The sequence below is a fragment of the Neophocaena asiaeorientalis genome, unplaced genomic scaffold (assembly GCF_003031525.2).
Source record: "Neophocaena asiaeorientalis asiaeorientalis breed wild unplaced genomic scaffold, Neophocaena_asiaeorientalis_V1.1 scaffold400, whole genome shotgun sequence".
NCBI lineage: Eukaryota > Metazoa > Chordata > Mammalia > Artiodactyla > Phocoenidae > Neophocaena > Neophocaena asiaeorientalis.
Genome location: NW_020175089.1, coordinates 4,667,189 through 4,678,280, shown reverse-complemented (window position 1 = coordinate 4,678,280; position 11,092 = coordinate 4,667,189). Strand labels below are relative to the sequence as shown.

The 11,092-nt window shown below is 39.0% G+C and overlaps 1 protein-coding gene across 1 annotated transcript in view; it reads right to left on the bottom strand.

Annotated features, from left to right (window-relative positions):
• SLC23A2 (solute carrier family 23 member 2) overlaps positions 1–9,960 on the bottom strand; it is a 91,633-nt gene extending 81,673 nt beyond the window's left edge. The window contains exon 1 of the mRNA XM_024764252.1: positions 9,717–9,960. Within this exon, the coding sequence (XP_024620020.1) occupies positions 9,717–9,824 (108 nt within the window). The 5' untranslated portion in view covers positions 9,825–9,960. The remainder of the gene's footprint in view (positions 1–9,716) is intronic.
• Between the last annotated feature and the right edge of the window lie 1,132 nt (positions 9,961–11,092).

Here is an 11,092-nt window from a genome sequence, read left to right as displayed (position 1 = left end):
AGGGAGAGGACTCAAATCAATAGAATTAGAAATGAAAAAGAAGTAACAACTGACACTGCAGAAATACAAAAGATCATGAGAGATTACTACAAGGAAGCAACACTATGCAAATAAAATGGACAACCAGGAAGAAATCAACAAATTCTTAGAAATGTACAACCTGCCAGGACTGAATCAGGAAGAAATAGAAAATATGAACAGACCAATCACAAGCACTGAAATTGAAACTGTGATTAATAATGCTCAACATCATTAATCATTAGAGAAATGTAAATCAAAACTACAATGAGATATCATCTCACACCAGTCAGAATGGCCATCATCAAAAAATCTAGAAACAATAAATGCTGGAGAGGATGTGGAGAAAAGGGAACCCTCTTGCACTCTTGGTGGGAATATAAATTGATACAGCCACTATGGAGAACAGTATGGAGGTTCCTTAAAAAACTACAAATAGAACTACCATATGACCCAGCAATCCCACTACTGGCCATATACCCTGAGAAAACTGTAATTCAAAAAGAGTCACGTACCAAAATGTTCATTGCAGCTCTATTTACAATAGCCCAGAGATGGAAACAACCTATGTGTCCATCATCGGATGAATGGATAAAGAAGATGTGGCACATATATACAATGGAATATTACTCAGCCATAGAAAGAAACAAAACTGAGCTATTTGTAATGAGATGGATAGACGTAGTGTCTGTCATACAGAGTGAAGTAAGTCAGAAAGAGAAAGACAAATACTGTATGCTAACACATATATATGGAATTTAAGGAAAAAAAATGTCATGAAGAACCTAGGTGTAAGACAGGATTAAAGACACAGACCTACTAGAGAATGGACTTGAGGATATGGGGAGGGGGAAGGGTAAGCTGTGACAAAGCGAGAGAGAGGCATGGATATATATACACTACCAAACGCAGGGTAGATAGCTAGTGGGAAGCAGCCGCATAGCACAGGGAGATCAGCTTGGTGCTTTGTGACCACCTGGAGTGGTGGGATAGGGAGGGTTGGGAGGGAGGGAGACGCAAGACGGAAGAGATTTGGGAACACATGTATATGTATAACTGATTCACTTTGTTATAAAGTAGAAACTAACATATTATTGTAAAGCAATTATACTCCAATAAAGATGTAAAAAAAAAAAAAAAAAAAGAAGGGGCTTTGGAAGGTAATAAGATCATAAGGGTAGAACCCTCATAATAGACTTAGTATTCTTATAAGAGGGAAAAGAGACACCAGAGCTTCTTCTGTGAGCCTTGTCAGGATCCAGTGAGAAGGCAGCTATCTACAAGCCAAGAAGAGAGCCCTCACCAAGAATCAAATCTGCTAGTACCTTGATCTTGTTCTTCCCCGACTCCAAAACTGTGAGAAATAAATGTTTGTGGCTTAAGTCACCCTGTCTATTGTAAATTGTTATAGCAGCCAGGTGAGTAAAACAACACTTTTCTTTCTTCGTCTAATCGTGCCCTACTCCAGTTTGTTCTAAAGCACAACCTTTTGGGTTATTCCCCTGGTCAAAACTCTTGGAGAGCTTTTTATTGATAGAGTAGAAACTTCCAAATCCCTTAGCAAATCATTCAGGAACCACCCAGAATCTAGGCTTCCAGCCTAATGGTTCTAACACCATTCCTCCACACCTTTCCTCTTCTACCCCTGACTTGGCTCAGGCTGATCCCTTCCTCTGCACTATCCCAACATGTTCCAACATTGCCTCCTTTCACTTCAAGGTTCATTTCAGCTGCCCTGCGTCCAGGGCCCAGCACAGCCAGGGTCCTCTCCCCACCTCAACACCTCCTGCCTCTTACCCACACCTCTCTTTGTCTAATGCAATCATATTTTCCATGGGAGATGTGTTTTAAAGTCAGCCAAAAAATCATCTATATTTGAAACTACCCTAGAGATTCTCTTAGGAGGACTAACCCTATAATCCAAAATACCATTTCTCAAATGCACTGAGTGGCCACATTATAGGGGAAAGAAAACAAAAACACAACCAGAACCATGAAGTCAGTCATATGCTCACACAGACAAGTAGCTGGAGGAAAAAAAACTGAGCCTCATTTTTCACCACTGCTCCCACTGGAGCATCAGCTATAGCAGTTTAATCACCACCACTCCCAACTCTTTATTTCGAAGACCGTTCCCAAGAACATCTGTGAAACTCAGAAGATAAATGCCCTGTACCTGTTGTCAGTGTTGCTAATGTGCAGCTCCTGCCTTGCTCACTGGCTGTGAACTCCTTGGGGACAAGAGCCTACGTGATCCAACTGATATAAACTTTACTTAATTAACACACCATGTGAGCTAGATGCTTTGGGCAAATCCCTACATTTCACCTTCCCAAAGAACCACTTGGAAAGTTCTAAAGCCACTTTCACCTACCTCTAAGGCTATCAGAGTCTATGAAATTAGTGTGTAGACCTGTGGTCCCTGAATGAGGAACAGGGAGAGACAGACACACTTCCTAAGAGCAGAGAGGCAGCGACCAAAATAATCCTACCAGTTGGGCAGCGAAAAGGGACCAGCTCTAACCTAGCCTCCTACCTCTGTCCTATCAACAAGCAAATCATTCAAAATGGTCTTCTATCTTACTGTCTAAGTTTTCTTAGGGTACCAATTTCACTAGTGATTAAATATGGGCACTACTGTTCCTCTTTTTATTGTATTAGAAAATATTTTCTAACAAAACTTTCTACAACCCCAAATTCCAACAAATGAACTATTTCTTTATAAAAATTTTTGGATAGGCTTTTGTTTTCATCTGTTTTCCTTCTATTATTTCACCTTCCATTTTCTCATAAGCTCGAGGCAGCACATGTTAACACACTTCTTGGCATCCCTGTTCTGAGTCATCCTGATGATTCATGTGCTGACCTTAACAGCTTATCCCCTCGATATTTCGCTCTCCTCCCACTAGCTCAATCCCATGATTCCAACTCTATTACTCCTCTTTTTCTTCTCCCTTTATAATGCCTACTTTTATAGCCCAAGACTAGAGTAAAAATTCCATAACATCCCTATATGAAACTGCTCTAGTGTTAAATTACTTTATATTCACATTATATTTATGTCTAACTACATATTATATCCACATTCCCAGCTCGCATGTACTTGTAATCCTGCTGAAGATGGATCTGGAAATTAATGCTTTGAGGAATACTCCATCCCAACCCCACCCCTAAATAACAATGGAGTTGGGAAAGCCCCAAAATAGGCAAGGCTAAAAACAGACAAGCCTTTTAGAATACAAGAAACATAAAGCAATGAATGGGTGGACACTGGAACCCACGAGACTCTGAGCCTGGAAGACCTCAGTCAGGCAGCTCCCATGGAAAAACAGGGACTTAAGGGTCCCCACACAAGGGGAGGACCAGAACCAGGTTCAGTGCTCAGGGGCCAGCGGGTCTCCTCACTCCTTCATGTTATGGTCTGTACCCACTGGGAGAAGACAGGAAGACCTCCACTGTAAGAACAGGTTCTGGACTGGATCCAGGAAAGGAAAAGGCAAAACTATAGAGAAAAAAGTGGGGAGTGGCAGAGAAGAAAATATCAAAAGAAACAAGGATTTCACACCAGAGGAAAGTAGAACAATTGGAAAAATACTTTAGCACATTAGAGTCCTCAATAATTTAAAAGTACAAACATTTTAAAACAAATACATACATACAAGAAATTAAGAACAAAAATAGGCAGATATAGGGCTTCCCTGGTGGCGCAGTGGTTGAGAGTCTGCCTGCCGATGCAGGGACACAGGTTCGTGCCCCGGTCTGGGAGTTCCAAAAAAAAAAAAAAAAAAAAAAAAAAGGCAGATATAAACCAAATAGTAATTTTAGAAATAAGAAAATAATCACTGCAATAAAACTTCAATATAAACACATGACTGTACACAAAGAATTAATAAATTGTAAAATAACACTAGGGAATCCAGCCAAAAGGAAGCACTAGAAAAAGATATACAAACCATGAGAAAGCAGTTAAAGAGAAATGGAGACAGAACGGGAGTGTATAATTAATAGAAGTCCATTCAAGAATTGAGAGCAAAATACAATTATTTTCAGATGTGCAAAGACAAAGTCAGCGACCATTCACAGTCCCTTGGTGTAGTTTAAAAGAAAAGTGAACAAAGAGGGAAGGAGAGTGCTACAAGAAACAACAGTGAACATGAAAACTGATAACAGTTTGGTGAATTTAACTGCTAACGGTGCAATATCACAATCTGAATGCTAAAATAAGCCTAAAACTCTAAGCCAAAATGACAAGGCAAGTGGGTGGCTAAGGTGTACTCAAGTTTTTGTCTCTCAAGTGGAGAAGGGTGAGGGTGAATGGTCTGCTGGGCAAATGCCACGGGAGAGACAAGTCAATATTCAGGCATGAACTTTCCTCTTCACTTTTCAGAGATGCTCTAATTTAAACTTGGAAACCTGACATCTCTTCCTCTAGATAATCTGTGTCGACCTTAAGTCTTCAGTATAACAGAAAATCTAGTTTCAAAATTTCACTTTACAGAAAGAAGGAAAACAAGTAACACCAGTTGTAAAATCAGTGGAACATCTCTCTGAATTCACAGAGTAAAATTCAAAGTATAACTGTAAATCAGGGCAACCAACGTACTTAAAGATGCCGTGTTCACGTCTTTCTTACCGGGTAATGTTTCAGTGAGGCAAATTCTAGGACCATGTTTTAAGGAATCCTAGAATGGTATTCTTGACATTAACCTCATTTCCTATATTAAGGGAAAAACAGCTGAAGCAAGTTCCCTCTAAAGAGCTTTTTTCTTTCTTAAACCAACACTTTAGGTAACTTTATACACATCAAGTCATAATCCTACATCTGAAAAAATATTAGCATTGAATATAATGAATGTGTGTAATCAACCTTCTCTGACTGATATAACTTGTCCAGGCAAAATACCTCTATCTTTGATGCTACTGCCATAATACAAGTCATGGACAGTTGGGTTCCAGACAATGAATGTCATTCATTCATTCTTCCACCTTGAAATACAAGTATGAAGTTGGGTGACAGGTTATTTCACAAAAACACATTTTTGGAGATAAAATTAAGCCTTCAACATCCTCCAGTACACAGTAAGCACTGGGCCAGTTTCACAATATTCACAGCAAGGCATGCTTCCTTCTTGGAGTTAATCCCATCAGGTGACTCTAGGCAGAGCCAAAACCACTGTCAGCCAACAGGGTTCCCAAAGCCTCTCTCGCGTGAAAAGCATTTGGTTTTCAAATACCTTAACCTTCGCTGAAAACAGGAGTATTAAAGCTAATCCTACACTGAGCTCTGCCTGCCAGAGCAACAGTCAGCTCTACCCACCACTAAGTCCCTCCCATCAGGAAACTTACACAAGCCTCTTAGATCGCCTCATCCACCAGAGGGCAGAGAGCAGAAGCACTACTATCCTGCAGCCTGTGGAACAAAAACCACATTCACAGAAAGACAGACAGGATGAAAAGGCAAAGGGCTATGTACCAGATGAAGGAACAAGATAAAACCCCAGAAAAACAACTAAATGAAGTGGAGATAGGCAATCTTCCAGAAAAAGAATTCAGAATAATGATAGTGAATAAAGCTGGAGTAGCAATACTCATATCAGATAAAGCAGACTTTAAAGAATGTTACAAGAGACAAGGAATGACACTATATAATGAAAGATCAAGGGATCAATCCAAGAAGAAGATACAACAATTATAAATTTATATGCACCCAACATAGGAGCACCTCAACACATAAGGCAACTGCTAACGGCCATAAAAGAAGAAATCAACAGTAACACAGTAATAGTGGGGAACTTTAACACCTCACTTCCACCAATGGACAGATCATCCAAACAGAAAATTAATAAGGAAACACAAGCTTTAAATGACACAATAGACCAGATAGATTAATTAATATTTATAGGACATTATAATGTCCTATTATATTGAGAAGAAAAGTGCGCATGGAACATTCTCCAGGATACATCACACCTTGGGTCACAAAACAAGCCTCAGTAAATTTAAGAAAATTGAAATAATATCAAGTATCTTTTCTGACCACAAGGCTATGAGATTAGAAATCAATTACAGGGAAAAAAACGTAAAAAACACAAACACATGGAGACTAAACAATACATTATTAAATAACCAAGAGATCACTGAAGAAATCAAAGAGGAAATCAGAAAATACCTAGAAACAAATGACAATAAAAACATGACGATCCAAAACCTATGGGATGCACCAAAAGCAGTTCTAAGAGGGAAGTTTATAGCTATACAAGCCTACCTCAAGAAACAAGAAAAACCTCAAATAAACAATCTTACCTTACACCTAAATGAACTAGAGAAAGAAGAACAAACAAAATCCAAAGTTAGCAGAAGGAAAGAAATCATAAAGATCAGAGTAGAAATAAATGAAATAGAAACAAAGAAAACAATAGCAAAGATCAATAAAACTAAAAGCTGGTTCTTTGAGAAGATCAACAAAATTGATAAACCATTAGCCAGGCTCATCAAGAAAAAGAGGGAGAGGACTCAGATCAATAAAATTAGAAATGAAAAAGGAGAAGTTACAACAGACACCGCAGAAATACAAAGCATCCTAAGAGACGACTACAAGCAACTCTATGACAATAAAATGGACACCCTGGAAAAATGGACAAATTCTTAGAAAGGTATAACCTTCCAAGACTGAACCAGGAAGAAACAGAAAATATGAACAGACCAATCACAAGTAATGAAATTGAAACTGTGATTAAAAATCTTCCAAAAATCAAAAGTCCAGGACCAGATGGCTTCACAGGTGAATTATATCAAACATTTAGAGAAGAGCTAACACCCATCCTTCTCCAACTCTTCCAAAAACTTGCAGAGGAAGGAACACTCCCAAACTCATTCTATGAGGCCACCATCACCCTGATACCAAAATCAGACAAAGATACTACAAGAAAAAAAAATTACAGACCAATATCACTGATGAATATAGAGCAAAAATCCTCAACAAAATACTAGCAAACAGAATTCAACAACACATTAAAAGGATCATACACCATGATCAAGTGGGATTTATCCCAGGAATGCAAGGATTCTTCAATATACGCAAATCTATCAATGTGATACACCATATTAACAAATTGAAGAATAAAAACCATACGATCGGGCTTCCCTGGTGGCGCAGTAGCTGAGAGTCTGCCTGTCGATGCAGAGGACACGGGTTCGTGCTCCGGTCCGGGAAGATCTCACATGTCGCGGAGTGGCCGGGCCCGTGAGCCGTGGCTGCTGAGCCTGCACGTCTGGAGCCTGTGCTCCACAACAGGAGAGGCCACAACAGTGAGAGGCCCACGTACGGAAAAAAAAAAACAAAAACCATATGATCATCTCAATAGAGGCAGAAAAATCTTTTGACAAAATTCAACATGCATTTATGATAAAAACTCTCCAGAAAGTGGACATAGAGGGAACCTACCTCAACATAATAAAGGCCATATATGACAAACCCACAGCAAACATCATTCTCAATGGTGAAAAACTGAAAGCATTTCCTCTAAGATCAGGAACAAGACAAGGATGTCTACTCTCACCACTATTATTCAACATAGTTTTGGAAGTCCCAGCCATGGCAATCAGAAAAGTAAAAGAAATAAAAGGAATACAGATTGGAAAAGAAGAAGTAAAACTGTCACTGTTTGCAGATGACATGATACTACATATAGGGAATCCTAAAAATGCCACCAGAAAACTACTAGAGCTAATCAATGAATTTGGTAAAGTTGCAGGATACAAAATTAATGCACAGAAATCCCTTGGATTCCTATACACTAATAATGAAAAATCTGAAAGAGAAATTAAGGAAACACTCCCATTTACCATTGCAACAAAAACAATAAAATACCTAGGAATAAACCTACCTAGGGAGACAAAAGACCTGTATGCAGAAAACTATAAGACACTGATGAAAGAAATTAAAGATGATACCAACAGATGGAGAGATATACCATGTTCTTGGATTGGAAGAATCAATATTGTGAAAATGACTATACTACCCAAAGCAATCTACAGATTCAAAGCAATCCCTATCAAATTACCAATGGCATTTTTTACGGAACTAGAACAAATAATCTTAAAATTTGGAGACAAAAAAGACCCTGAAGAGCCAAAGCAGTCCTGAGGGAATAAAACGGAGCTGGAGGAATCAGACTCCCTGACTTCAGACTATACTACAAAGCTACAGTAATCAAGACAATATGGTACTGGCACAAAAACAGAAATATAGATCAATGGAACAAGATAGAAAGCCCAGAGATAAACCCACACACCTACGGTCAACTAATCATGTCAAAGGAGGCAAAGATAAACAATGGAGAAAAGACAGTCTCTTCAATAACTGGTGCTGGGAAAACTGGACAGCTACATGTTAAAGAATGAAATTAGAGCACTCCCTAACACCATACACAAAAATAAACTCAAAATGGATTGAAGACCTAAATGTAAGACCAGACACTATAAAACTCTTAGAGGAAAACATAGGAAGAACACTCTCTGACATAAATCACAGCAAGATCTTTTTTGATCCACCTCCTAGAGAAATGGAAATAAAAATAAACAAATGGCACCTAATGAAACTTCAAAGCTTTTGCACAGCAAAGGAAACCATAAACAAGACAAAAAGACAACCCTCAGAATGGGAGAAAATATTTGCAAACGAATCAACAGACAAAGGATTAATCTCCAAAATATATAAACAGCTCATGCAGCTCAATATTAAAGAAACAACCCAATCCCAAAATGGGCAGAAGACATAAATAGACATTTCTCCAAAGAAGACATACTGATGGCCAAGAAGCACATGAAGAGCTGCTCAAGATCACTAATTATTAGAGAAATGCAAATCTAAACTACAATGAGGTATCACCCCACACCAGTTAGAATTGGCATCATCAGAAATTCTGCAAACAACAAACAGTGGAGAGGGTGTGGAGCAAAGGGAACCCTCTTGCACTGTTGGTGGGAATGTAAATTGATACAGCCACTATGGAGAACAGTATGGAGGGTCCTTAAAAAACTACAAATAGAATTAGCCTATGATCCAGCAATCCCACTGCTGGGCATATACCCAGAGAAAACCATAATTCAAAAAGACACATGCACCCCAATGTTCATTGCAGCACTATTTACAATAGCCAGGTCATGAAAGCAACTAAATGCCCATTGACAGATGAACGGATAAAGAAGTTGTGGTACATATATACAATGGAATATTGCTCAGCCATAAAAAGGAACGATATTGAGTCATTTGTTGAGACATGGATGGATCTAGAGACTGTCATACAGAGTGAAGTAAGTCAGAAAGAGAAAAACAAATATCGTATTAACACATGTATGTGGAACCTAGAAAAATGGTACAGATGAGCCAGTTTGCAGGGCAGAAGTTGAGACACAGATGTAGAGAACAAACGTATGTACACCAAGGGGGGAAAACCACGGTGGGGTGGGGATGGTGGTGTGCTGAATTGGGCGATTGGGATTGACATGTATACACTGATGTGTATAAAACTGATGACTAATAAGAACCTGCTATATAAAACAAAACAAAACAAAAAAGAAAACTAATACTAAACTTTCTTTGGGTTAAAAAGAAAAAAAAAAAAAAGCTAACCCTAGTCAATGCAGAAACTACTTTAGAGTGACTTAAGAAGAAAAAAGACAGGAAATGCTGTTACCGGAAGAGTAAAGAAAGCCGGGTGCTTCGCTTCATCTTCATATTTGCCTTCAGTTGAACTTCCAGCCTCCATGGATTTGGATGTAGTGTTCTTACCAATACCCATCATTAAGAGAAAACGAGTAACTTGACCTTTGGACTGAAGTGGCTGGAAGTTAAGGCTTGTTCACACAAGGAGCCCAGGATCAGAGTCAGCTCTTCCAGTGCCAATTCTCAGGCAGAGATGAGCCCCACAAGTGCCATCTCTCATCACACCTAGAAAAAGAGAAAGCAGCCAAATTACATCAAGCACTCAAACAGTACAGGACACACAGACACTGTCGAAGTACAAATTATATCCAAACACCAAAAAAACTTATTACACATTTCAAGTCCCCATCCACCTTCATTTATAGTCACTCAGATTCTGAATCATCTTTTGGAGCAGGCGGTGGGGGGGGAAGCACCAAAGTGAACCACCAAAAATATCAGAATACTAGGGAGAAAAAATAGCAGAGGGATTTTTTGGACATGCATTATGGTATCTATCTTAGAGCCCAGCACTATCCAATAGAACTTTCTGCAATGATGGAAATGTTCTACATCTGCCTTGTCCAATACAGTCATCACTAGTCATTGGCTACTGAGCACTTGAAATGTGACTAGTGCAATAGAGAAACTGAACCTTTAAACTGTATCAAATTTAAGTTTAAATAGCCACTTGTGGCTGGTGGCAATCATACTAGACAGTTCAGTTATAGCGAATTTACTACAATTGTATGGATATTAAAATAATTCTGAATTTCCTACAGGTGCCCAATTAAAGGCTGGGAAGACACTGAAAAGCACAAAAAAGAGGAGACAAAACCAACCTAGGATTAAATGGCCATACAGAATTCCAGGAAGGTGGCAAGGTGAGCTTAAATGGGCTAGAATGCCATACAAAAAACAGAACCGAAACATTCAATATCAAATCAAATGACAACATAAACCTAAAAAAGTAATCCAACCCCATAAAAGGGGGTTGGCGAAGTAAAGTGGCAAGAGATAAGAAAGGGTCCGAGGAGAATCAAGACCCAAGGTGGATCTGACATGCTCGGAGAATCTTAGAGAATCTGGACAACGCTCCAAACTAAGAGAAAATCCAAGTAAAAGTCAAAGGCAGGAAGCTACTGAAACAATCCCATGCAGCAGAAAATATTAAAAACTCAATTTCAAACAACAGAAGTATTACTTGAACAATAAAAGAGATCCACCAAAAGATTAAAAAGCATTTGGAGAATTTGGCTTAAAAAATGAGAGGGCACAGGGACTTCCCTGGTGATGCAGTGGTTGGGAGTCCGCCTGCCAATGCCGGGGACACAGGTTCAAGCCCTGGTCTGGGAAGATCCCACATGC